A 20,426-nucleotide genomic window follows, 5' to 3' on the forward strand; every position below is an offset into this window, starting at 1 on the left:
GCACTTCGCAAATTTTTCCTTTATGGCCTTCAGCTCCTTCTGCGATTCGGTTTTTATCTTTTCAATCGAGTCAAAACGGTTTCCCTCGGTTTTGACTCGATTGAAAAGATAAAAACCGAATCGCAGAAGGAGCTGAAGGCCATAAAGAAGGAAGAATTTGCGAAGTGCTTCGAGGACTGGAAACTTCGTTGACATAAGTGCATTGGAGCCGATGGGGATTATTTTGAAGGGGACGAAATGGATTTTCAAGAATAAATCAAGGTTTTTCATTTTACAAACAAAGTCACCTTTCAATTTGATCACAGTAGTACATTGTATAAATTGTACAATGTTGACAAAGTTTTTAAGCGTTTTGATTTGCTGATATAAAATAGAATGTTTCTAGACGCAAAGAGCACGTTGTAGATTAGGCTTGATATTCCCAGCGAGAAATGTCTCGCCGATCGATGTCGAGGCGACGTCAATTTTTCGATCCGCACCTTAAAAAATCACCTTTTTTAATAAAAAAGGTTTAAAAAACACGCCAAGTATAAGCGTCATTTAATCAAGAAGTATATAATTTAATTATTTGGACATCTTTTATTTAAAAAAAATTGTTTTATCTTCTCCCTCCTCTCCAAAGTATCTTCTCTACAAAAGTAATGATATCATTAAATGGTGTCAACTAAGCTGAATATTTACACAAACTAGTCCGATATCGTTTCGATGAATCATTTCTCACTGGGCTGCTGAGCAGGAAGTTATGATATTGATGCTACATAACTGGTGTTTGCTGGATAAAATGAACAGATAATAAGTTAAGAAATGTAACACGGAGAATTATTTGACGCCAGTAAATGACTAACAGTGTTTAATAAATTAAAAATTAAACATATAACGTGCGACGTTTCGACCACGATAATTTTATTTGCATCTATGATAAGCGCTGTAACTGCGATTATTGGTTCGTTCCCTTTTGGGATTTGTGCTTGATGAGGACCCAAACCCGCGGTCGAAGCGTCGCACGTTATATTTTTTATTTTTAACTTATTAAACAAGTGCCAGGCAAGGTCGACTAAACTGATCCATCGTTTCCATTATAGTTTCCTAAGTGTTTGTAAAATGTTATTGTCAGTAAATTAACCAGGTGTTTGCAACGTACTTCCAACCATCAATAAAACTCTTCATAAACGTAACTATCGATAAAACTCTTCATAAATGAATATAAACATCATCTCTCGCTTAAAGTTTTCGCCAGGGCAGTAAAAGTGCAGTTGCTGATACGTGAGTCATCAATCATATCGAACCGATTGTATCAGCAAAGAAAGGACGGTACCGCTCGTGGTATATGTTTCAGTTATATCTGTAGCCATCATCAACACCGTAGTTACGAATTCCTTTGCTGGTCCACATCAGTCAAAAAGCTTACAGTTCTGTCCGTTACTTGTTAACGAACGTGAAGCACCGACAACCGCGCTTTTATTCTCGCTGCTCCTGTTGCCTTTCGATTAGATAAATTAACGGCGTTCTCTTTTCCAGAGCCTGGATTATGATCCGTGCGAAAATTACCTCCTACAGGACGAGGAGAGGAAGAGAGGCTACAAGTTTATCGTTAGAAAGAATTTTGCCAGGTGGTTCATCTTCCTCTTGATCGGGATTTGCACCGCCCTCATAGCGTGCTTCGTAGATATACTGATAGAGGAATTATCCAGCCTAAAGTACGGCTCGCTTAAGAAATGTATGTTTGCTACCGTACTCAGTTCGTACGAACCTACGCAGCATCCCGCGATAACACGCGTATCTTTTGTGCTCGATAGATGTGGACCAATGCGCGATGCAAGGCTGCCTGTGGTTACCATACATGATGTGGGTGGTGCTGAACGTAGTGCCAGTTTTAATAGGCGCCGTCTTAGTGTCCTACGTCGAGCCTGTCGCCGCGGGGAGCGGCATTCCGCAAGTCAAGTGTTATTTGAACGGAGTCAAAATACCGCGAGTCGTGCGCATCAAAACTCTAGCTGTGAAAACCATCGGCGTTATATGTACCGTGGTCGGGGGCCTGGCGGGAGGCAAGGTGAGCGGGTTTATACTCCACTCTCGTCGTTCTCCTCTTTCGTCAGGATCGCTCACATTTCGCGTGCTTCTCTTTTCCAGGAGGGCCCTATGATCCATTCCGGTGCCGTCGTAGCCGCGGGGATCTCTCAGGGTAAAAGCACCACTTTTAAGAAAGACTTGAAAATATTCGAGTACTTCAGGGAGGATCATGAGAAACGAGACTTTGTAGCCGGGGGCGCCGCGTCCGGCGTATCGGCCGCTTTCGGGGCACCCATCGGTAAATACTTTAATTAAATAATCTAATTAAATACTTTATTTTACTTAAAGGCCCACTTCTCGCGTATTTTTTTTATCCACTTAGAGTCGATTTTTTTCTTACTACAAATTATTAGAGGAAAGTTCCCTATTATGAGGCAGGTTTCTAACGCGAGATGCAGGTTCTCAACGTCTTAAATTCAATCACAAGTTTTTTTTTATTGCGACGATTACACGATTACACTTCAAGAGCTATAAATTCGTGGTGGAACCAATAGATGATGCTTGTTAATTTAACAGAAACCCCCCTATCTGATAGAAACTTTCCTCTAAATGTTAATGCCAGAGTTGGGAAAGTTACTTTATAAAAGTATTTAGGTACAGTTACAATTTTTTTTGCTAAAAATGTAACTAGTCACAGTTACAAGTTACCAATTCTGAAAAGTAACGCGTTACAGTTACAGTTACTAAAAAAATAACGATTCGTTACCTTGAAGTTACTTTCTTGCAATGAAGATAAAAACAACGCTGCATTTGAATTGTAAAGTGTCGATATAGGCGTTTATGCGCAAATGCAAGGCCTAATGCAATCTGTGGAGATTTAAAACCCAAAGTAACTCTTAATGTAACTATCAAATTAGTTACTAGTTATCGAAAAAATGTAAATGAGTTAAGTTACAGTTACAGACGGAGAGAAAGTAACGAAGTTAAGTTAGAGCTACCAAAAAAAAAAGTATCTGTAACTGTTTCGTTACAAGTAACGAGTCACTTCCCAACCCTGAATTAATGCCACACAAGAAATGTCCTGCAAAGTCGAAATGATTTTTGAATTTTTTTAGGCGGAGTCCTGTTCAGTATAGAAGAGGGCACTAGCTTTTTTAATCAGAGTCTCACATGGAGAACGTTCTTCGCCAGCATGATCACCACGTTCACTTTGAACGTGATCTTGAGCGCGTACCACGGACACCTTGGAGACCTCTCGTATCCCGGCTTGTTGAATCTTGGAAAGTTCGACTCGATCCCTTATCAGATCTACGAGATACCTCTGTTCATGTTGATGGGCACGTTCGGCGGGTTGCTCGGCGCTCTTTGGAACCACGTCAATTACAAGATCACCTGCTTCCGTTTGCGATTCGTGACGCAAAAGTGGCAGAAAGTGATCGAGGCTCTCCTGGTGGCGATCCTAAGCGCGACCATGGGATTCCTGATGATATACTTCGTCAACGACTGTAAGCCGTTGGGCAACGATCCCACCAAGTTCCCGGTTCAAATGTATTGCGCGGAAGGGGAGTATAACGCGGTCGCCTCTCTGTGGTTCCAAACCCCCGAGAGCAGCGTACGATCCTTGTTTCATGATCCTAAAGGTATACGACAAGAAATAATAATATAATTGAAAGACAAACGTGATAATAATTCGTGTATTCGCAGGAGCTCACGATGATATGACGCTAGCCATTTTCGTTGTCTTGTATTTCTTTCTCGCTGCCGCGACCTTCGGCCTATCAATGTCGAGCGGCCTTTTCATTCCCTCTCTATTGATCGGATCCGCATGGGGTAGATTAATTGGATCGGGTCTCGCGAAGCTGTGCCCAACTTGCGTAAGCGTGAATCACGGATTTAACGTTGACGCAGCGCGCAAGTAAACTATCAGTCGCTGTACGCTGACACGTATAATTTTGCAGGTGGTATTGGATCCTGGCAAGTACGCTTTATTAGGTGCTGCCGCGCAATTGGGAGGAGTAGTCAGAATGACGATAAGTCTAACCGCGATCTTAATAGAAGCAACTCAGGGAATATACTTCGGTTTGCCGGTCATAATAGTCCTCATAATGGCAAAGTGGGTGGGCGATTTCTTTAATGAGGCAAGTATCACGTACGTCGCATTTATATAAATAGAGGAAGCTTCCTAGTATGAGATAGGATCCTAATATGGAATAGCAGGGTTTCTGTTAAATTAATAGGCATCGTCATTTGATTCCACCGTGAATTTATTGCTCTTGGAGCGAGATCTGTTTAGTGGAAAATCCATTGTTAGATTGTGTAATCTAACGTTGCGAAGAAAGACTTGTGATTGAATTCGGATGTTGAAAACCTGCTATCTCATAATAGAAGACTTTCCCTCTATACACACCTGCGTGTTTTTTGAATAATAAAATATTGATTTCTTGTTTAGGGAATTTATGACATTCACATACAAATGGCAGGGATTCCGTTACTTCCTTGGGAGCCGCCTCCGCTCTCAAATAACATATACGCAACCGAGATAATGAGTCATCCCGTCGTGGCATTGAAGACCGTCGAGAATGTCGGGCATATCGTCGAGCTTTTGAAATGCGTTACCTTCAACGGATTTCCGGTGGTCGATCCACCAAGTAGCGATCAGGTAATAAGCTGCAAGGCATTAATTATCCCAAATAATTTTGTACATATACTTTGATACGTAATTATATCGTTTTTCTTTTTCAGGCCGAGATAGTTTCTTACGGGCGACTACGAGGTCTAATATTGCGTTCGCAGTTAATAGTACTTTTAAAAAACAAGGTATTCAACGAGTACGAGGAATTTTGGGAGAAACCTTTAAGCATAAAAATGTTCCGAAACGAGTATCCTAGGTATCCAACCATCGAGCAAGTCGCTATCACCGACGAGGAGAAAACTTACACGATTGACTTGAGACACTTCATGAATCCTTCTCCCTACACAGTACAACATGTTAGTAGCTCTCACGTTAAAATCTGTTTACTACGTAGAAGCACTTCAGACTCGGTGTAATGTTTTTTCCTTACAGTCTGCCACACTGCCAAGAACATTCAGGCTCTTTAGAGCACTGGGATTACGTCACGTGCCAGTAGTAAATGATACAAACGAGGTAGGATTTCAATTTTGCCATCTACCATGAGAATCGCATAAACTTCATTTGTATATTTCCCTTAGGTGATTGGTATTATCACTCGCAAAGATGTTGTGAGATTCAGGATATGGAAGCACCGTGGGAGAATGGGATTGGACGAACTTTTAATCAGTAACAAGATGTAGTTTTTTTTTTATTTTAATTTTACTTTCCTCGAATTTTACGCGTTTAGGAGTCGTCTAGTCTATTGCAATATCCCGATGTATTTTTATCATAAAAGACATGTATGTATGTATGTATATACACACATATATAGCTAATGAGGCGCGAAAGTAAGATTATATATAGAAATGCATAATTGCATTAAGGGAAGCATGTCAAAGTCCTATAATTATGCCCAGGCTCGTCCGGATTGAAATAAATATGTAGTCGCGCTCCCGCGGGAGCGTCCGGTCGAGACAAAGGGCATAATTAGGGTCGAGCTTCACAGGTAAGTTCGTTATAAATTATTTATATATATGTGTGTGTGTATGTACACATAAGGCAATTAGGCTTGTATTTTAATAATGCCAAAGTTTTAATTATTTACAAACAATTCCCACCCAAGCCATGACCAAAGCTTGAAGAAAAGGTATACAGGTAGAATAACTAACAGTAAGAGAAAGTAGTATTCGTACGACATGTGCATGTCGAGTGGCTTCGGCCGATGTTTTATCACGCCGATTGCTTCTCCTCGACGAGACGCTGTTATTTATTTGATACGCTACGAATCTTTGTATACGTAACCTGAAACAAAAACCAAGTATTCTGTTGTACAATGAAGAAAATAGATTTATTTATTTTTACAATCTCGTCTAGCTTCCGTCGAATCCTAGAGCCTGATCTACAATGTGCTCCCTGCGTCTAGAAACATCCTATTTTGTAGCTAATGTATAGTTGATAAATTGTATATTATACATTGTATAATCGTACATTGTTGACAAATTTGTTGAGCGTTTTGATCTGTTTATATAAAATAGAATGTTTCTAGATGCAGAAAGCACATTGTAGATTAGACTTAACTGTGCCAACTTTTCAGCAATTGTGCAGAATGATTTGAAGACGCCGGTACTGCGGCAAGTAAATTTACATCCAACTGCGGCAAACAGGATTATTGGAGGAAAGTCCTCTGTCACGAGAGAGCAGGTTTTCAATCGCATATCTTTTCTCGCAACGATCACACAATCTAACAATGCATTTTCCATTAGATTTTGCTCCAAGGGTAATAAATTTATGGTGGGATCAACTGATGATGCCTCTATGTACACAATGTTTCTAAATTATTGGAAAATTACAGGCAAGAAACGCTTAAAAAATTTGGTATATGCTATTGTTTTTTCAAATGTATTTATCGACTACAAAATAGAATGTTTCCAGACGCAAGAAGCACATCGCAGATTAGGCTTTACACTATATTTTAATCAGACTCTTCCGCGACTCGAAGTTACATTTGTACAATTTTGTTCCACATAAATTTATTCTCCGCAGCATCGATACGTTTCGAACGAATCACCTCGTATAATTCGCAAGTTCTCGACGACAATTAACCACGCGCGCGTCTCGAGTGCCCACGTTTCAATTTTTGAAAGGCAGACACGTGTACTATTGTCCACGGATTCGCGCAGGTTTCAGCAAGACGTCGTATCGTCGCGCGACACGTACCGGCGTCTTTTTCTTGAAAACGCGAGTCCTCCGTCCCGAGAAAAATGCGCGTCGTCTCCCAGCGCGGGATGGGCGGCCGCCTCGATCCCCCCGGCGATCTCTCGGCGCGCGACATGTACGCGCGGCGCGGGCCTTTAAGACGCTCGCGGCTACGTAAGGACGCGCCGACGGGCGGTCAATAGTTTCGCGAGCCGTGCACCTGTCTGTCGCGAGGCCGCGGACGACAGTGGGAAGGGGTTATGGTCAATAAACGCAACCACGTCACACGCAGCCTATCGGCGGCGGCGGGCGACGACGACCCCGCTTGGCCCCTTAAAGTGGCTCCGTCGTCGTGAAAATCTTACGTGTTCGGCCGATAACGCCTTTGTGCGCCCCTTTCGAGGGACAAAGCGGGTAAGGGCCGCGCGGAGCGACGTGGGACGCGGACCGGCGGACGCGGCGCGCGCCAGGGAAGCCGCGGACGGGTGTCGCAGCCCCGGGGCCGGCCGATCTCTCGCCAGGGTGAGTCGACGGCGCGTCTCGGCGGATCGGCCGAAACGCGTCCGCCATTGTTGTCGATCGGCCGCGACGGCGGCCGGCCGGCGCGGAGCGGAGCGGGGCGGGAGGGGGGACAAGTTACGCCGCGAGAGGAGAAGACGACGTTCTTAGCTCGTCCGCGCGCGCATGCGCCCCTCCTCCTGCTCCCCCCCTCCCTCCCGCCCCGCTCGTCAGCGTGTCCGACGCTGACGCGACGGGGACCGGGGACGCTCGCTTCTTGTGGCACTCTGTTGGTTCTGGTTGTTTCTCTGGCGGCGTCGCGTACGCACCGACACGCACACCGGGCGATGACGAGGAGACGCAGCAGACCGAGGCCACGACGAAAAGAATGTAATCCCGGTATGTGCGCGCAGCGGCTCCGAACGCAGTAAGTCGTCGTCGACGGAGACGTCCGGTATCGTTTCTCTAACGGGGCGATTCTCGGTCACCCGTGCAGCTGACCGAAAAAAATCGGAGCAACGAGCGTTAACGGCTTCCGGTGACGAGCGTATTGCCTAGGTGACCGAGGGTCGTTTCATCGCGACGCGACGCGGCGTGGCGTGCTCTCGTTAGGAGGTTAGGTTAGGTTCCGTGCGCTAAACTGCCGCGCGAGAATCCGGGCGGTCGTGTTTTGTCGTCCTCGTAAAGCCCGTATCAGACTACGGATTGGGATTGGGATTAGATTGAAATTTAACCAATCGCAGTAAAGTTTACTAATCCCAAGTTCAGTAACTTTTACTCCGATTGGTCAAATTTCAATCTAATCCCAATCCCAACCCGTAGTCTGATACGGGCTTTACTGTGATTGGTTAAATTTCAATCTAATCCCAATCCCAATCCGTAGTCTGATACGGGCTTAACACGAGTAACCTGTCTGTTTCAGATGCCCGACGGACTATTTTTCGAGCTGTGGCACGCGTAAAGTAACCGGACCACGTTGCACTTGTTGAAGAGGCGGAGGCGTCAGGGGAGCTGAATCTGACTGGAATATTTATTGGACTTGATTTATTGTATCGTAAATGATTTTGGATATTGTGAGTCGCTTCTGAACATGATAGCACGCGCGAGGGAATGGAATCGAGACTAGTTGCGTCAGTGTGTAAAGCTCAATGCCGGAAAAGGATCTTGCCTTGAGACAGTGAAGGGAAATGCGAGACTATAGATGTCAGAGACAGGGGAGGAACGTGCTGTTAGACTGTATACGGCTGCGGAGATAATGAAAAACGCCAGAGCCAAGGAGACCGAGGAGCAGGCGGCGCTGAGGAGGATGCAGGAGGCGCAGCGGATGGCCAGGCATCGCGCCAAGAAAAAGCGTTGCCTGGACGAGAACCTGGCGCGGGAAATCTCCAAGATCGCCGAGCTGTCCAAGATGCCCGATTCCACTGCGATAGCCCAGATGTCGGAGATGAACATGAACAAGATATCTGCGGAGTTGAAGCAAATGATGGAGAGGGGAAAAGTACCTGAGCATATAGTTCAAATGGCTCAACTGGCGGAGTTTAACAAAATGAATTCTGAGTTGAACAAGATGTCGCAGGACATGGCGAAGAGATACGAGATGGAGAAGATGGCAGAGTACGCCAAGACCACGGAGTACATAAAGATGCAGGAGCTCGCCAAGATGAACGAGATGGTGAAGCTCTCCGAGATGGCCAAGTATAACGACATCAGCAAGATCAACGAGATTGCCAAGATGAACGAGATGATGAAGATCTCGCAGATGGCCAAGATCAACGAGGTGCAGAGGATGAACGAGATAGCGAAGCTGAACGAGATGGTGAAGATGTCGGAGATGGCGAAATATAATAACGACATAACGAAGCTGACCGAATTCGCGCAGATCAACGAGATGGCGAAGGAGATCGCCAAGATGAACGAGAAGACCAAGATGAGCGAGATGATGAAGATGGCGAACATGCAGAACGACATTGGCAAGATGGACAGACAAGAGTACCCGGTGAAGCTGACAAACGAGATGGTGAAGCTGAACGAGCTGGCCAAGATGAACGAGATCACGATCACGAAGCTCAACGACCCGCCGAAGATGTCGGAGATGCCGTCGCTGCCGCCACCGTCGCGCATCCCCGAACCCGTCATCACCGTGCCAAATCCGAGGAATCTGCAGAACGTGCAGACCGTGCAGGTGGCACAGGCCAGCCCGTCCAGCATGATGAACTACCAGGCCATGCCCGGCCAGAACAATTACGGTAAACTGTTGATGATCATCGAGGAGCTCGGCAGGGACATCCGCCTGTCGTACGCGGGCAGTCGCAGCGCCGCCGAGAGGCTGAAGAATGGCATTCAGCAGGCCAGGGTCGCCGTGAGGGACTGCCTGCACGAGACGCAGCACAACGCGCAACAATGATCTGCCGACGCGAGTTAGCTAGCGATTAGACGACTCATAGCCTTTTATCGTTTCACCAGGCTCGTTGCTTTATACGAATCGCTTCAATTCGGACAGTAGTATCGACACGACGTTGGGACGCGCGCGGGGAACGAACGTGCTCGAGTCTCGTTTGTGGAAACCCAAGCCTTTGAGGCCGCTATCTTTTTCACTCTCGCGCGACACACACGCGCGGCCTCTCCCTTCGCTCGGTCTTGGCTCGATTCCCGCGCGCACGTCAGTCGAACAGCGTTTTACCAATTTTATAACTTTTAAGTTGCGATTTCCGATACATACTTATTGTTAGTGCATAGAAGCGGGAAGGACAGTATCAATTTGTATACACGCACCGTACTACATAGAGAATGTTAGAGAGTCTTAGTTTATATTTTATAAACGAAGGATCGATGGACGGCGACACCATGGTTTTCGTTAAGACTTCCTATACGGTGCAACAAACCTTTATAGTATACGTTTCCAGTGAAAAGGGGAAATTGAAAAAAAGAAGACGGCAAGATAAAAAGCTTTTCGAATATGTACCTAATGGAAAGTATAATCCCGTACATATATTCCATATATCGTTAAATAAATAAAAATTTTGTATACAACGCGGACACCTCGTTCTTCTCTTCCCCTCGGAGTGCTTCAGAATTCGCGTACGCGAGATGGGTGGATTTTCTCGTCGAGTGCGATTCGTTCTGCGCGACGTTTTAAATTTATTTTAATTGGATATCGTGTATTTTATACTTTGGAAAAAATTAAACGAGATGTGAATGTATTTTTGCTTTCTTCGAGTGTATCTTGCGTCGATCTTGAAAAAATTCGTAGTACTTATTTCTTCATTGAGCGAAGACGAGATGAAAATTTGTAAGCTAGCGCTATTAGTAGAGGTGTGGCATTTTTATGTTATTTTTTACACCTTTTGCGTTTTGTTTTTCCAGATTGTGCGTTATTTTGATGTTATTTTTTGGGCGTCTTTTGCGTTTTGTTTTTCCGGATTTTGCATCAACTTGTAAACTTAGTTTAATTCGTTCTTCACCTCTTTCCAACGGTTACTTTTGTATTACAATTGAGGCGATCTCAAAATCTGACTGCCGCGTCGAGCCGTTCTTGAATAAATCTGTAAGGAGCGATTGTATTGATGACGCAGGCAACAATAGTCGGCCAGGATCCATGATGATTTTACCGAGAGTCAGCGAGGACTCAGAAATTGAGATGCGAATCAGCTGGGATTCAAACTATTGGCGAGTCGGCGTTCCAGCGAGAAGTGACTCGTCGATCGACGTCGACACCGTCGAATTGACGTCGATTCGACATCAATTCGAAGGTGTCTATATCTGTTCGACATCGATCGACGAATCGTTTCTCACTGGAGGTGGACTCGAACGAGCTGTAAGATGAGTCAGTCAAGACTCGTAACAAAAGGCGAGTCAGCGGAGATTCGTAGCAAGTAGAATTGTAAGACGAGTCAGCGAGGACTCGAAACCTTACCACTTATCCTGATAACGGTCATGAAATGTTTGTAAGTGGCGGACCAGAAAATTTCCCTGCGAACCGTGTAAAGCCCAGTTATAATATCCTGAGAGTTAGTGGCTGTCCTCGGCCTTTCTCTGTCTCGAACTTGACTCGAGCTCTTACGGAAAAGGTTTTCCTCGCTTCCCCCAGTGAGAAATGATTTGTCGATCGATGTCAAAACGAATACCGTCAAATTGACGTCGATTCGACATCGTTTCGACATCGATCGACGAATCATTTCTCACTGGGCCTTGATCGAACTCCATCGATTCTTTCTAAGACTCCCTTGCGCGATCTGCGTCGGTAAAGGCCTGTGTCCACGATGCTAGGACTTGGTCCAAGTTCTAGTTTCAAGAAATTTGTAGCCAATCGACCTGCAGCTATTCCATAAAAGCTGCAAGTTGATTGACTACACATTTCTCGGAACTATTAGAACTTGGACCAGGTTCTAGCATCGTGGACACAGGCCTTAACATTCGGCTATTTTCGGAACAACTTTAGAAAGAGGCAAGGAACGAATTGGGCTAAGCTTAAAGCTAAACAATGTTGGTGAAACCGGGCCTTAATGTTTTGATAGAACAATTTATGACATTTATTAAGACTAAACATGTGTTAAAAAATGTAACATAAAGCATAACATATTAAAATAGCATGGAGCAAATTACTGAAATTACATGTTATTTTCGGGCAATAAAAACATGTCTAAAAAAGGTAAACAAAAACTAATCTTAGGCATAATTGACGTTAGAAATGTTTACTAAGGAAAATTGCGGACGGTATTTTGCGTTTTAAAAACGTGTTAAAACGAAGTTGGGGACTCGAAAATGTAAAGAAATGCCATTAAAAACGTTCCCGGGGCACTTTGCGATATTTTGCGTACAAAAATAACAGGACAATGTCACACCTCTGGCTATCAGTCGATCCACTTCGTTCCAGTCTTGCGCGCCAAATCGATTGACAAGCTGCAAGATAGACCCCACACAGAGCGGACTTTAAATCGCAAAACGTGCATCAGATATAGACCGCGCCGATCAGCTGTGGAAAATAAACAAAATAAAAGAAATGAAGTTAGGTCGCGCGAGCGGCCGTGACCGCAGGCGAGATTCGAGCAGGTTGAAACTCGAGCGTGAGGCGCGAGACTGAAAATATTAGAGATATTTACGCAGCATTCGCGCGCTCTCTCTCTAAAACGAGAAAGTGCCGGAAGAGGCTCGAACTTGACGATCCGGAATCTCTTGTCGCTGCTTGTGGCCGTATTGGATCCGGACGTAACTGCAGGAGCCAAGAACTTTAATAAATGCTCCGCGTACCGCGTCTATGTCCTTTGTTATCGCCGGCGGTTGCCAGCGCCACCTGCGCGGGAACGCGGGAAGGCGAATCGATTTGCACAGTCTACTCCACGTGGCCACGCTTGAGAGATGCTACTTTCGCGACGCTACACACTTGCGCGTCACGATTATGAGATTTGAGGAAGAGAGAAAGGGAGATCAATTAGGTATTTATAGCACACGTACTAATATTTGCAACTTCGCCCGTGCAACCTGCCGACGTGAACTCTACACGAAATTCCTGGCGCATTGCTACTCGCTCCTGAAGGTTAGCGTTGTGCGAGCGATCTTCCTCGATACGCCGACGTTCCACAGGTTTTATCAGTTTCTCGAATTTGCTTAAGGTTGTAAAAGAATGACCGGGAACCGCGCAGCTCCCTACCCTCTCCCCGAGAAAGTTGAACGGCGCAAAAACGGGGTCAATGCGAAAGTTACGGAACCAAGTACGGAACCGTTGCTGACGGTGCCGAAGCCGAGGATCCCACAGCGCGCGGCGCCGGAGCCGGGGACCGCACAGCGCGCGGCGCCAGAGCCGGGGACCGCACAGCGCGCGGCGCCGGAGCCGGGGACCGCACAATGCGCTGCGCCCAAGCCGAGGACCTCACAGCGCGTGGCGTTTGACCCGAGGATCACACAGTGCCCGGCGCAGATATCTTTCAACCCTGATCTGCCCACGTACACGAGCCTGTTGCTAGCCATAAAGGAGCTAGGTTCCGAGGTTAAAGTATGTTATACCAACTACAAGATCCATGCCGAGGTCAAAAAGCAGATCGAGAAAGCCAGGATTCTGGTCAAGCAGTGCCTTGACGAGGTCGAAAGCGCCAGGAAGAAGTGCCAGTAAACGCTCGCGGCGGTCGCTCGCGTAGGAAACACCTCGTGCCACGATGCACTTTCAAGACAATTGATACCTGACGCAGCGAAGATCGCAGGAAGATTTTAGATCGCCAACAGTATTTATTCTACCTTGCAAATCGACCGTACACCTAAGACTCGCTCAAAGTTTCTGGTGGCGTGCGGTGGTGGCGTCAATGCCTTTTTTCTTTCCTAGAATTTCTCTCTTCAGCCCTGGACATTTCTGCATCTCTCGTTACTTTTGAAATGAGAAATTCACAAGGGGTAGATTTGTGGCTGTCTGACTATTGCTCAACGGAACCATGCAGGAGCTCTGTTAGCTTCCCAGATGGCACACATGGTTATATGAATATTCTTCTGGGGTGCAAATATTGTTAATTTTAGAATATTCCAATCGAATATTATATATATATTTATATATATATGTACACGCACCGGCATAAATGCCGTCCCTATCCGTGTGAGGCGCACACAGACAACAAGCGAACGACCAATCCGAAAGTCGTGCCGCGGTCGTCCGACGATCGGATTAGTCACCCGCTCGTTTGTGTGCGCGAGTCTCACACGGATAGGGACGGCATTTATGCCGGTGCGTGTACATTATCGCAATTAGAAATCGTATATTCATAACAAAGAAGAAGGTTTTTAGAATATTCGTCGAGAATGTCTTTGGAATATTCGTTTAGAATAATTTTTTAATATTCATCGAGTTTCTGTATTGCGCATTGTTTATTGTGTAATATCTTGTGCAAAAGGCAGCGAGACCTGTGATCGTACCATGTATAACCGACACGCTATATTCGACAGTTTATTCTATTCATATTCGAAAAAGATTTATAGTAGTGTCAGTCGAATGTTCCACGAACATAAGATAAGTATGTAGGAATGACCTGTGGAACATTCCAAATATTTGTAGAAAATTGCATGACGACCCATGGCTGGCAAATGAACTTCTTTAATTGGAATTTTCCAGCCATGGGTCGTCATGCAATTTTCTACATTGGTCAATCAATTACTGGCGTTAAATAATTCTTTACGTTATTCCAAATATTCTTGAAGAATATTCTTAAAATGTTCACAGACGTGTCTCGTGATATCTGGGTTAGCTATTGAATGTTCCTGAATACCAAAAGAACTAACAAGTACAAATAACTGTGTTCGTACACTTAAGCAAGTATCCAAATATTTTCTACACACATGTATATTTAGAGAGCGTTGCAGAGTTCAGCGATAGAGCAGCCGGCGATGAAACGAGAGATTGTTCCGTTACCTCTAGCGTATTATGAGGAATTTTGGGTGGACAGATATTGCATTGTGATTGAAACAATAGTCAAACGTAAATTAATTCAAAGTGATTTTGTAACGTTTTACCGTTGCGATAAATGATAAGCTAAGGTGATAATTACTATGTCAGATTCTAATGAAATCTAACGAAACTGTAAGATGTTTGTTGACCGTCTCAATTAGGTAATTGTTTCTTTTTTTAATACACTAATACATGTATGACTGATAATATCAAGTGGAGGAATCCGAGATCTCTCTTACGTTAACAGACATTTAAAATACTGCCGGTAAACAGCGCTATAATCGTACCTGTACGAAGTTTTCTTAAGAATTCTTAAGGAGAATTAGGAATTTATGTCTCCTCGTCTCCGATTTCTCTCTTATTTGGTGACTTAATATAATTTGTGAAAATCGCCAGTGAGAACACTAGCGTCGAGCCAACGTCGATGGGGTCGAAACCGCGACCCGACCGATACTTTTCGAAAATAATTCAGCTTTGGAACGTAATATTTTTTTGCATTAAATTACTACGTTCAACGTTTTGAGCACTTTTGAGATCTCATTGGAGAGAACTGCCGAGTTAACTTATTCAATGCAGAAAATGACGGTTGGGTGGACGATGGTTTCGACCCCATTGGCGTCGATTCGACGCTGCTCCGACTTCAGTGTTTTCACTGGGTCGTGATACGTTTACAGCCTTAACTCATATGTAGTATATACAAAGCAATTATAGTACAAATGAGATAATACAAACAGTACAAATATGACAACAAGATAGTCACTATTTCTAATTATATAAACAATAATAATTTTGTACAAGACGTTTGTATATAATCTACCGTATAGATGTAATTATACAGCGTTGCTTAAATTATTAGCTTACTATGTAATGTTGCGCGGAGCCGTAAATGTATTATAAGAGAAACGAAACCGGTATAAATATGTTCCTACGTTTAAATGCTGTGTATAATATCTATGGCGAAATAAATGTCTTTTTTATTGAAAAAAAAGAGAGGAGAGTTGTGTGTTTAAGCGCCCATTCTGTTTGAGCGACTCACATCTTTCTTTCCGTTCGCGACTCGTATCGGATATACTCTCGTCTCTTTTCCTTAGGCAATCCTACGCTGTACATTTATTTTGCGATCGGTACGCCGTTGTCAATTCTTACACGCACGCATATACCGATCATTCGCCGACTGTAAGTTTATTGTGTGCGATTTGAAAAGAGCGACGCTTCTGGAATTGGAACTAATCGTTGCTTGGATATTCTGACGACGTGACTTTAAACTGTGCCGAAATTCCTTCTGTTCCAGATAATTGAGAGGAACAAATGGCAGAGGGTGTGATAAACGTGCGTACTCTGTCTACATACAGCACGGTATTTCCAGCAGACACAGTCGAGTGGTGCCCCACGGAGCCGTATCGGCATATATTAGCGTGCGGAACGTACGAATTAGTCAAAGATGATCCCGAAACGTCCCCATTTAAACGAGGGCAAATCCTGCTGCTCCGCGTGACACGTGGTGGAGCGTTAGAGCAATTGCAACAAGTGAGCACCACGGCGGTGTTGGATATGAAATGGATGCACGTGACGGACGACAAACAGAGTCGCGTGTTGCTCGCCGTAGCCGACTCCGTCGGATACCTGCAACTCTACGAGCTGATGGAGAACCCGTCGAGTGGAAAGATGCAACTGGAGTTTTTCATTAAATTAAGAGTCGGCGACGACGAGGCCGTCATGGCGTTATCTCTGGATTGTTCCCACGAGAAATACGCCGTCGCGAGAGACGGACCCGCCGTTAACATGCGCGTCCTCGTGAGCGACAGCGCCGGGCAGGTCTCTCAGTTTACGTGGCTCGAGTCGGGCTCTCTGATAAAGGACTTCACCTGCCTCGCGCACAAGTTTGAAGCGTGGATCGCCGCCTACGATTATCACGACCCATGCATTTTTTATTCCGGTACGGTAATTCACGTCAAGTTAGAGTAACACCTTTCCTCTCGAGGCATCGTGCAGGTGGTCGATAGACTTCCGACTAACGTATCGTTCAATTTCAGGGGGCGACGATTATAAATTCGTAGGCTTCGATACCAGGGTAGGATGTAGTCGTCACACGTTCGAAAATAACGACCACACTGCCGGTGTCACCAGCATCCACAGTAACGCCGATAAACCATTCTTACTCGCAACCGGAAGGTAAGAATCTTCGGCAATAACTGTGCGTTTTTTTCCAAGAACGACCGACGAAAGCTCTCTACATTCAATTTTTCACAAAGTTCAACGTAATTTCTATCTACATTTGTCAATGTAACGATGAAAGTAAAAAAGTTATGCTTGTACATTCGGTCTCGGAGAATTTGTACGTTACAGTCATCAATTTCTCTCCCTTCAAACGACTAACGTGCGCTTGGGTGTTTCAGTTACGACGAGAACCTGAGGTTGTGGGACACGAGGAATTTCAAGCAACCGACATCGAAGATCAGCCTCGGCGGTGGAGTCTGGCGCTTGAAGTGGGACCCGTTCAGTCACAGATACCTGCTCGCCGCATGCATGCACGATGGTTTCAAGATCGTTAATCACGACATTATAACGTCGGTCGTTGCCGATTACAAAGACCACGAGAAGCTAGCGTACGGCTGCGACTGGTCATTCCTGACGCAGACGGACGTTTCAAGTTTAGACATCGACGGAGACACCTTGATGACCACTTGCTCCTACGAGGATCATACCCTCAAGATATCCGTGGTTGACTTCTGGCCGGACAAATACACTTCCGACAATTACTGCCTGGACGCTACTAAATCCTCCTCCGATTGCACGTGCTATTAACGATTTGCGATTTGAGAAAACTGAAATGGACACGGTTCACAATTTGTACAATACGCTTATATATGCGCTACAAAGGCTTCAGCGATTCGATATTTATATTAGAATAATAACGTAATTTGCATAGCAAGTGGTAGGTTGCGATAATTTTAATAGACCTCTTTTTACAGATTTTGTTTAACCCTTCGTGGCCCAATTTGAAGAAATGTGTATTTTTTAAAGCGACACACATTTATTATGCGCGCAAATGCCTATAAGTAACTATCAGTTATACAAAAACGTAAAGATAATTGATTGCTGTATCTCGCGTTTTGCAAAATAATGCAAACATTCAATTGTGCACTTTGCGATCACAAAAAAACATGACAATGATTTTCACAGCAAAACCACTGGGACGCAGAGAGTTAATTAATAATTCTGTAATTTCTTCGTAAGGCGAACTAATCGAGCAAGTAAGTTTCTTCAAATGATACTCGGTTAATTTTGAATGTATTTACGTTTTTTGAAACTTATAGTTACCGACTTCCCTTACTGGGATAACAACAGTGAAACAATACTGTTCTCTGAAATACGTGGAATTACAGGATCAGAGATCGAGCTTGAGTCTTTTCGATCGTCTGCTCTACCGTCAAACTATAGTATAGCGAATTCGGTAGCTTGCACTAGTGCGCACTGAGTGCACACCAAGGCTTGTTCAGAGTCTACCCTGATATTTCTGATCATCTCGAGTACAAAACTGTCCGAAAACTGTTTAGCCAGAAAAATGATCATTTCACTGGCTAAGAAGTGTTTCAAAAAGTACACAAGACGATCCTTAAATATAAGGATTGACTGTAAACAAGTTTTCGTGCGCACCAGTGCGAGCTGCCGAATTCGCAATTACCTAATGTTCTCCGCTTCGTTTCGATTCAATTTTAATTTTTCGCGCGGCAAGACGCGGCGACCTCTGTCGGAGCAGTCGAGAAGCTATGGAGCACTGTAGAGCGGCAGCTCGAGCCCGCCGGTCTTCGTTATCGCTTACTCCGTGGCCGCGCCGCGTGCGCGCACCGAGATGGCGGGTCGGGCGCGGCGCGCGCGAGTCGCATTTCGCCGCGGACGGTTCGATAAAAATCAGTCGTCGCTCGGTGGCTGACTTCGCACGATCGGGGATCGTTTTTGCGGCCGTTGCGTGTGTCTCGCGCGCGCTCTCTCTCTCTCTCTCTTTTCTTTCCTCGGCGACGAGCGGCGTATCGCGCGGATAGCGGCTCGCTTTGCGCCGCGGCTGCCCGGCGCGCCGTTACCGGTCCCCGGGATCCGGAGCGAGACGGTGAGTAGCAAGCGACCGAGAGCGCGGGGCCCGACGGCGGGGCCGGAGCGGCGCCCTCGCGGGATCAGCTGGTCCCGTCGCCGCGAGGCGACTCGGCGTGCGTCCCACCTGCCGCCCGAGATCCGGAAGTGTCAAGCCGAGAGAGCCAAGGTTAGGCCGCGGATGATGACGCTCGTTCGCGTCGCGTCGCGTCGCCCCGTTTCCCCTCTCGCCCGCGCTCTTTCCGTCCCTCGGCGGGTCGCGAGCCCCCTCGATCCGGGGCGGCGCGCCGACAGATCGCCCGTCCCGCCTCCGGAGGATACAAACTACTGCCCGTCGAAACTTGGAAGGGTCGTCACGATGGAGCCGCGCGCCTCGCGGCGGCGGGGAGAGTGTTGGTGTTAGGGGCGAGGGGCCCTGGACTTTATTGCGCTGCGACGTTATCGGTGACCAGGGCATCGATTCTGTATCCCGCGACATAGTGAAAATGCTCAAAATGCGCGGCTTCGTCCCTTTCTAAGGGGACAGTTAGAAAGAGACACAGCCACTCGCTTCCAGCATTTTCGCTACAGCGTAAGATACAGAATTAATTGACCCCCGGCACCGCTCTCCCGCCCCGGTTGGCTATCGGAGTGCGTATTACGGAAATTTTCCGAATAGATTTCGATCGGAATTGTTCTATTGTTTCCTACATTTTTCTTGTGTTTCTTTAGGGAAAACTGAATCGTTCCGATCGAAATCAATTCCGAATATTTCCACGATAGGTGCTCTGAAGCGTGACTGTCCCTTTTCCTTAATTCCCCTTCTCTGTAAAGGCGAGCGACAGAACGAGAGAAAGAGAGAGAGAGAGAGAGAGAGAGAGAGAGAGAGAGAGAGAGAGAGAGAGAGAAGCGCGTGTTGTCCCTTAAACCGCGCGCCCGAGGGCCAGGCGGAAGCTCCGGGACGCGGGGGTGCGGCCTTGATTGGCACGAGTCCGCGTCGCTCCGGGACCTTCTGGCGGAGGCGCCCTTTCGCGCTCACGACCGCTAGATTACATTCTCACGCGCTTCCTATTCTCCCTTTCCCTCGGCGGTGGCGGCGGCGGCTGGAAGAGTCCGAGCGAGAGGCTCTCTCGCCAGCGGTCTGTCCCGCTCGTGAAATATAATATGCGCGCGAGTGTAATTCATTTAAATGCGTGTACGTGCGTGCCCGCCCCGGGTCCCCGGCAGTCCCCCCCCCCTTCGCCCGAGGGCTCTCCGGGATTGATTTCCGCCTGGCGGAACTTATTCCTTGATTACCTCGTTGCAGCGCGATCCCCCAACGACGAGGCGAGACGAGCCGAGCCGAGTGTCGGGCGCGCGCGAATCATCAGCTGCCCCGTCGATCGTCGACAGAGAAAGAGAGAGAGAGAGAGAGAGAGAGAGGGACAGGGAGAGAGTCCGCGGTGCAGGGGCGTTGTCCTCTCTCTCGTCGCGTATCCCGGTTGCACGTCCTTCACCTCGTCCGTCCTCGAAAGGGCGAGAGAAGAGCGAGGGGAGGGAAAGAGAAAAAAGAACGACACCCGACTCGGGGATGCAAACGCGCGCGTTGCGCTCATCGGCGGCCGCCCGGCTGATCGATCT

At 46.3% G+C, this 20,426-nt stretch overlaps 6 protein-coding genes and 1 long non-coding RNA gene across 14 annotated transcripts in view; 6 read left to right on the forward strand and 1 right to left on the reverse strand.

The window, feature by feature from the left end:
- Window positions 1-1,512: 1,512 nt before the first annotated feature.
- LOC105566907 (H(+)/Cl(-) exchange transporter 7) lies at window positions 1,513-5,985 on the forward strand (the record flags this gene model as incomplete). The annotated part of the gene is made up of 10 exons (XM_012021304.1): window positions 1,513-1,717; window positions 1,797-2,050; window positions 2,131-2,308; window positions 3,126-3,650; window positions 3,715-3,884; window positions 3,969-4,148; window positions 4,460-4,669; window positions 4,753-4,998; window positions 5,075-5,155; window positions 5,221-5,985. Coding segments are annotated over 10 exons (2,151 nt in total), but the record flags the coding sequence as incomplete, so codon positions are not given.
- On the reverse strand, window positions 5,323-7,150 carry LOC105566807. Of its 2 annotated transcripts, none has more exons than XM_012021104.1 (3): window positions 6,839-7,150; window positions 6,200-6,362; window positions 5,323-5,923 (listed from the first exon to the last, which is right to left on the reverse strand). In XM_012021104.1, exons 1-3 carry the CDS (start codon window positions 6,951-6,953, stop codon window positions 5,719-5,721), a joined length of 483 nt encoding a protein of 160 aa, XP_011876494.1. In that variant the 5' UTR covers window positions 6,954-7,150; the 3' UTR covers window positions 5,323-5,718. The 2 variants fall into 2 exon arrangements, with proteins under 2 accessions (XP_011876494.1, XP_011876495.1); XM_012021105.1 differs by having other exon boundaries at window positions 6,200-6,305; window positions 6,839-7,146.
- Window positions 7,151-7,546: 396 nt separating this feature from the next.
- On the forward strand, window positions 7,547-10,349 carry LOC105566806. Of its 2 annotated transcripts, none has more exons than XM_012021102.1 (2): window positions 7,547-7,742; window positions 8,238-10,349. In XM_012021102.1, exon 2 carries the CDS (start codon window positions 8,517-8,519, stop codon window positions 9,717-9,719), a length of 1,203 nt encoding a protein of 400 aa, XP_011876492.1. In that variant the 5' UTR covers window positions 7,547-7,742; window positions 8,238-8,516; the 3' UTR covers window positions 9,720-10,349. The 2 variants fall into 2 exon arrangements, with proteins under 2 accessions (XP_011876492.1, XP_011876491.1); XM_012021101.1 differs by having other exon boundaries at window positions 7,547-7,714.
- A 357-nt stretch (window positions 10,350-10,706) lies between these two features.
- LOC105566805 lies at window positions 10,707-11,913 on the forward strand. Its single transcript, XR_001009311.1, has 2 exons — window positions 10,707-10,887; window positions 11,719-11,913. It is a non-coding gene; the product is annotated as an uncharacterized LOC105566805 (long non-coding RNA).
- A 244-nt stretch (window positions 11,914-12,157) lies between these two features.
- On the forward strand, window positions 12,158-18,137 carry LOC105566803 (diphthine methyltransferase). 3 transcript variants are annotated; one of them, XM_012021098.1, is made up of 4 exons: window positions 12,158-12,747; window positions 16,030-16,674; window positions 16,772-16,910; window positions 17,135-18,137. In XM_012021098.1, the coding sequence occupies exons 2-4, from the start codon at window positions 16,047-16,049 to the stop codon at window positions 17,541-17,543; spliced, it is 1,176 nt and encodes a 391-aa protein (XP_011876488.1). In that variant the 5' UTR covers window positions 12,158-12,747; window positions 16,030-16,046; the 3' UTR covers window positions 17,544-18,137. The 3 variants fall into 3 exon arrangements, with proteins under 3 accessions (XP_011876488.1, XP_011876490.1, XP_011876489.1); XM_012021100.1 differs by lacking the exon at window positions 12,158-12,747 and adding an exon at window positions 12,871-12,895; XM_012021099.1 differs by lacking the exon at window positions 12,158-12,747 and adding an exon at window positions 14,438-15,914.
- LOC105566908 (cyclin-dependent kinase 2-associated protein 2-like) lies at window positions 12,936-13,421 on the forward strand. The gene has a single exon (XM_012021305.1). The coding sequence runs from the start codon at window positions 12,936-12,938 to the stop codon at window positions 13,419-13,421; it is 486 nt and encodes a 161-aa protein (XP_011876695.1).
- A 236-nt stretch (window positions 18,138-18,373) lies between the features above and the next one.
- The window catches only part of LOC105566808, a 24,459-nt gene continuing 22,406 nt past the window's right edge, over window positions 18,374-20,426 (forward strand). For 3 of the 4 annotated variants that reach the window (XM_012021106.1, XM_012021107.1, XM_012021108.1), the window contains exon 1: window positions 18,374-18,846. The gene's annotated coding sequence lies outside the window, so the exon portion shown is untranslated. The remainder of the gene's footprint in view (window positions 18,847-20,426) is intronic. The other variant, XM_012021109.1, reaches the window with a different exon arrangement.

This window comes from Vollenhovia emeryi, unplaced genomic scaffold, assembly GCF_000949405.1.
Source record: "Vollenhovia emeryi isolate VEMERY1.0 unplaced genomic scaffold, V.emery_V1.0 DF939142.1, whole genome shotgun sequence".
Classification (NCBI taxonomy): Eukaryota; Metazoa; Arthropoda; class Insecta; order Hymenoptera; family Formicidae; genus Vollenhovia; species Vollenhovia emeryi.